General features: G+C 52.2%; 1 protein-coding gene across 1 annotated transcript; it reads left to right on the top strand.

Annotated features, from left to right (window-relative positions):
* On the top strand, positions 1–5,087 carry LOC102493895 (protein FAM90A27P). Its single transcript, XM_006144753.1, has 6 exons — positions 1–72; positions 725–897; positions 1,847–2,024; positions 2,415–2,614; positions 3,064–3,172; positions 4,245–5,087. Exons 1-6 carry the CDS (start codon positions 1–3, stop codon positions 5,085–5,087), a joined length of 1,575 nt encoding a protein of 524 aa, XP_006144815.1.
* The last annotated feature ends 666 nt before the right edge of the window (positions 5,088–5,753 follow it).

Below are 5,753 nucleotides of genomic sequence, written 5' to 3'. Positions count from 1 at the left end.
ATGGACCCCAATATGATCTCAATGGAAGAAGGGAAGCAGATCTTAAGGCGGTGTGGGATCCCTCAGAGAGATGTAAGGGGAGAAATACTGACTGGGCGAGGCCTGGCTGGGGCAAGGTGGGGCGAGTCCAAGGTCAGTGTTCCGTCAGGGTCTCTCCTGCAGCCAGGGCTTGGGGGCAGTGTTTAACAAGCTCAGGCCACATGTGCTGACCAATCACGACAGGTGTGCTGCCCTTGGGATGACTAAGGGTGTGTGCGACTGCAGTAGCTCTGGAGTTCCCACCTGGAGAAACCAGCATTTCCCCAACACTCAGTTTTCACACCCTGGTGCCATTTGGAGGTCATCAGAAAACTCCCTGTGGGCTGTGCAGTAAAGGAATTTTAGGAAAATTAGTATTATACTAAAAATATCAAGAAATTGGGAATTTATTCTTTTTATTTATTTTTATTTTTTTAAGAATTATTTATTTAATTTTATTTATTATTGTTTTAAACTTGCTATAGGGCATATGCACTCACCAGAGAGAGACAGAGAGAGAGAGAGAAAGGGAAAGTGCGAAAGCAAGCTGCCAGGTCTAGGGCTTGAACCACAGTCGGCCATGTGGTAGTCCAGTACCTTAACCACCAGGCCACCTGCTGGTCTTGGAAGTTTATCCTTTTTTAAATCCCAGGGCCTCTTCCTGCCTACAAATTCAAAGTGTAATGGACTCTCCCTTCTCTCTCAGATTGACATGATGACGGAGAAATGGGTGGTGGTAGCCTCTGTGGAAGTTATGCTGCGATTTCCTCTGAGGCCTGGAGAGGACCCAACAGCCCGCTGCGTCTCCACCGAAAAACTCCGGCCTTCGGCAGGCAGGCCCTGCGGGATTCCACAAAGGCCGGGAAACCAAGATGGGAGGTAGGAGAATTGTCAGGGAGCAATGTGGGTAAGGCCAGGCAGGATTCCCCGGGACAGCTGTGAGCCATCAATTTCTGCCCGACATGCCTGGAACCTTTGGTCGTATGTCCGTTGCCATAACACAGGTTTTATCGTGAGTGGTCTGACGTGAATTCACACGTGTTAGCTCACAGACGTCCTCCTGTTGCTTGACTTGTGTGGCATTGCACGTGTCTGTGTGAAAACTGGCACACGGTTATGAAGGTGGCATGTGTACCGTCACGGGTGCTCGGTAGGTTTAATAGCAAAACTTGGCAAAACTTAGAGCACCCAGCAGTTCCTCTGATAAGAAACTATCCTGTGAAAATAGTGAGTGTTCTAGAAATGTGTGGGAAACAAAACGGTAGGTTTTTTTGACTGAGTATTTGATCATTGTTAGAGCATGGCTGATAAAAACCCTGGGTCCAGGGACCAGCAGTTAGCGTAATGGCTGTGTCACTGGACTCCCACATAGTCGACTGCGGTTCCCGGACCCGGTGGCTTAAAACTCATGCCGGGCGCGTGTGCCCAAGATCCCGAGAGGAGAATGGAGGAGAAGGGATTGCAGCATGGCCATCCCCCCTGGGGGGTGATTTCTCGCTTTCTGTCTCTCTGTCTCTCTCTGTCTGGTGAGCACACGCGCCCTATAGCAAAAACCTCTCAAAAACAAAAGAAAACAAAAAATACCCTGGGCCCGGAACACCCATGTGCAAGGTTGTCAGCAGTTTCTCAGGTCCTCATTTCTCAGGAGGGTCCTTCCTGGGAGCAGGTGGTGCGGGGTGGGGGATCACAAGACGGCACAGTCCATGAGAAGGACAATGCCAGCGGTGTGACTTAGTGTTTGGTGGCCCCACCGTCCCTATTTGGGGATGCAGGGTCATGAAGACTTTGGCCTTGTGTCTACATACTTTGGCCCTTTTCTTATGACTAGGAAATCCAACAGTCAGTCAATGAACGGGACAGAGCAGAAGCACAGGGACATGAAGCCAGTGGCAAGTCATTACCTACATCATCAGCCTCCGAGGCCAGCTGACATCAGGACCCTGAAGGAGCGACAGCAGGGGCCAGTGAGACAGAGAGCTCCCCACCCAGAGGAGGAGGACGCCAAGGTAGGGGTCGGTCGGCATCTTTCAAGGACTAATGTGTCTGGCCCCGAGAGAGCGGGTTAAACGTGGAAACCTCTGTGTCTGTACTTCGGTTGTTCTCACTCCCCTCAAACTGGCCCTGTTTGGCTGAGAACCAGCCCCCTCCCCTGTGGGTGTCGTGCCCAGCCGGGTGTTTGTGCAATACACAAACTGGCTCACTACCCTCACCTTTGGACACAAAAGTCCTTCCTCCTCAGAGCACTCTGGAAAATGGTTCCAGGCATAACAATACTACCTTGAATCTTCCGGGCAAAAGATAGGCCAGAGGTCCGCGTCCCCTCCCCAAAACGGTAGCTCAGTTCAAAACTGCGTGTTAACCTCCGACTCGCTGACCACACTCCTCTTCCACCCCAGGTGAAGTGCAGGAACTGCGGAGCCTTCGGGCACACGGCGAGGAGCAGGAGGTGCCCCATCAAGTGCTCGGGGAGGGCCCTTTCCCTGCAGCCCTTGGGCTCTAATAAGCAGAAGGAGAACCTGAGACCGGGGAAGCCCCTGCAAGTCCAGACTGCAGGGCCCTTCAACGACATGGACCGAGAGAGGAGACAAAGACAGAGGTGAGGACTCTGCGGAGCAGACCCTGGAGCCCTGGAACCCGAAGAGCTCGTGTCTCCCCCTCTTCTGTCCTGTACAGCCGTCTCTGGGAAACAGGGACTCCGAGAAATAGACGAGCACTCACTACCCTCCCGGGGTCCACACCGAGAGCTCGTTCTAATGCTGGGACCTACCAATATGGCGGCAGTGGGCATCTTAGAGTGTCACGCCCAGGAGCGGTGACAGAATCCCCGTGAAAGCTGAAACTGCAGCAGGAAGAGTCAGCTTCCTGGAAGTGGAGGCTGCTTCTGGTATCAGAGGAGTAGCCTTTGCAAATTTCCAGGGCTTCCATGCCCCCCTTGCCCCAAAACAAGGGCTAGGACTGGCCTCCATGGGTCTTCCCAGTCCCCAGTCACTGGTGTGGACAAGAGGGTCAAGCAAGGCTGGACAGTTGATGTGGTTTGCTTCGCAGGCGAGAAGAGCGGCAGAGCGCAGCTTCACTACCGACCTTGCCCAGGAAGCCCCGAGAGAAGCTGCAGAACAACTGGGAGGAGCCCGCGGAGCCTTGCGCCTACCTGAGGGTGAGTCGTACACCTGCGTCCCGGCTCTGCCTTTACGCTGGGCAGCCTGATGGCTTCAGTTCCCGCGTGGCGCTATGTGGAGGCCCAGGCTGACCCAGCAGAACCTTGCTGTGGTTGTGGACTTTGCGTATTCCAGTTTCTTTGAATATTTTAAAAATATAATTATTTATTTAATTGTACTATTACTGTTATTTAATTTTTTTAAAGTGCATATGCACTCACTAGTGAGAGTCAAAGAGAGAAAGTGAGAGAGCAGGCCACCAGGTTCAGGACTCGAACCATGATCAACCACGTGGGAGTCCAGTGCATTAACCACCACACCACCTGCTGGCCCCCTTAAGTATTCTTTTCGATGCTGTTATTTGCAATGGGCCAGCAATCCCAGTGGAGGCATATTTATGCATGTGTGTTGTTTCACTTGCCTTCTCTGATCTTATATCTGATCAGATACTGGTTTTTATTTTTTTAAGAATTATTTATTTATTTTATTTATTATTATATTTTAATTTGCCCAGAGAGGGAAAGGGAAAATGAGGAAGGAAGCTGGCAGGTACAGGACTTGAGCTGTGGTTAGTCATGTGGGAATCCCGTACCTTAACCACCACACCACCTGCCAGACCCCCAACCGGGCATCGTTAACGCTTTTTTAAGACTCCGATTGCCAGGTGAAGGTGTATTTTCGGTCTGTACTCTCCATATGGAGCTGGGAAGCACTTTGCTCCCTTGCTCTTAACCACAGGCAGCACGAAGACGCTGCACGTCGTGTCTGACGGCCAACAAACGCACCGGCCTCGTGCCCTCTCCCCGCCCCTGAGCAGGCTCTGGGAATGTGCAGTGGCATTGGCATGTCTCTTTCTAAGAAACGTAACCTCACTCGTACTGTCTCGGTATACTGGACTGCCCCTACTTCCATCCTGATTTAGAAGAAATCCTGACGTGATATTTTGCTCTTACTGATTTTATTAGACTGCCATTTTCCTTTGCTCTTTTCCTGAGTTTTCTGCTCTGATATGGGCAGAGCATTGAAGATTCTGACTCCTAAGTGTCTAATGGCTGATTTCTTCTCACACAGAATCCTACCAGGCCCCTGCCTGTCCACACGACCAAGAGACGTGCCACAGGCCCTGTCCCGACGCCTGATGTGAGAGTGTTCGGCCCCACACGGTCTCCCAAAGAAGCATCTGAGCAAGGACCAGCCAAAGGGCGCGAGGTGGACGTCTCTCACGCTCCCCATCCTGCTCGAAAGAACTGGCTGCAGAGCCCGTCCCCCAGTGCCAGCCCAGCGGGCAGTGGGCCTGGTGTTTTCTGCCCTCAGGCGCAAGTCAAACGTCCTGATGTGGAAGCAAAGCCCAGACCAAAGTGTGGCCAGGACTTTACACACACAGTCCAGGCACCAGGCCAGAAGCCTGCCCAGGGCCCCATCCAGACTTGCTGGACTACCCCAAAGAAAGCAAGATTCAGCTGCTTCCTGACCCCCCTGCTGTATGCTCAGTCACTTGACCGGGGGGCTGTCCAAGCTTGCAAGCCTCTCCCCAGTACAAGTGGACTTGGACCCAGACAGGCACCCACGGTCACCACAAAGACCCCAGCTCTGAAGGCCACAGCTACCCTCCAGCCCACACCCAAGCCTCCTTACCTGAGTCCAGTCCAGGCCTTCAGTCTCCCCCATCCTCCACCATCCGGTCTCATCCCAGGCAAGTTGGACACAATTGCCCTCAAGAATTGGGATGAGGGATGGCAGAGTGCCGGGACCAGAAGAGCCAACACCCCAAACCCTCCCATGAAGTCTGCACTTGGCGATCAGAGCCCAGATGTCATAAAAATGTACGAGGGACAGGGTACGTGCGTCCCAGGGCATGTCCTCTATGAGGACCTTCTGGTCTCTTCCTCCTCTGAGTACAGTGACTTTGAGTGAGACCCCCCTTGTCAAGCCTCACGAGACTCAGAAGTGACAGGAAAACTGAGGAAAGGGACCAGGCAGGGAAGAGCCGTGTCTGGAAAGACCACTTCACGGCTGTGGTGGTGCGGATGGCGGAATCCCGGATAACATCGGGGTCAGTGCACAGAGGCTGCCTCCTTACACTTTGTAAATTTAAATTGTACTTAAAACAGGGCTGGGACAGGCAGGTGGTGTGATGGTTAGGGCAGCTGGACTCCCACCTCGCTGACTGGGGTTCAAGTCCTGGACGTGGTGGCTTGCTTTCTCACTTTCCTTCTCTCTCTCTCTGTCTCTCTCTGGTCAAATTCAAAAACATAAAATAATGATAATTAATACAATTACATAAAAACAATTCTTTTAAAAAAGGAAAAACAGGGCTTATGGGGCTGGCAGGTGATTAAGGTGTTGGACTCCCACATGGCTGACCGCAGTTTGAGTACCAGACCTGGTGGCTTGTTTCCTTCTCTCTGTCTCTTTCTCTTGCTGGTCAGATTAAAAAATAATAAGAAATAAGAAGTAAAATAGGAACCAGCAGTTAATGTAATGGCTATGTCACTGGAATCCCACATAGTCGACCGCGGTTCATGTCCCGGACCCGGTGGCTTAAAACTCACGCCGGGCGTGTGTGCGTGCGTGCCCAAG

The sequence above is a fragment of the Tupaia chinensis genome, unplaced genomic scaffold (genome assembly GCF_000334495.1).
Source record: "Tupaia chinensis unplaced genomic scaffold, TupChi_1.0 Scaffold000131_1, whole genome shotgun sequence".
Lineage (NCBI taxonomy): Eukaryota > Metazoa > Chordata > Mammalia > Scandentia > Tupaiidae > Tupaia > Tupaia belangeri.
Note: the sequence above shows the minus strand (reverse complement) of the source record. Positions and strands in the feature narration are given on the sequence as shown.

Bases quoted from the DNA above. Each gene is read 5' to 3' on its own strand.
- LOC102493895 (XM_006144753.1), top strand. From the start codon at position 1: ATGGACCCCAATATGATCTCAATGGAAGAAGGGAAGCAGATCTTAAGG. The intron at 73-724 runs GTAAGGGGAGAA...CTTCTCTCTCAG, and splicing joins GTGGGATCCCTCAGAGAGAT to ATTGACATGATGACGGAGAA. The intron at 3,173-4,244 runs GTGAGTCGTACA...CTTCTCACACAG, and splicing joins AGCCTTGCGCCTACCTGAGG to AATCCTACCAGGCCCCTGCC.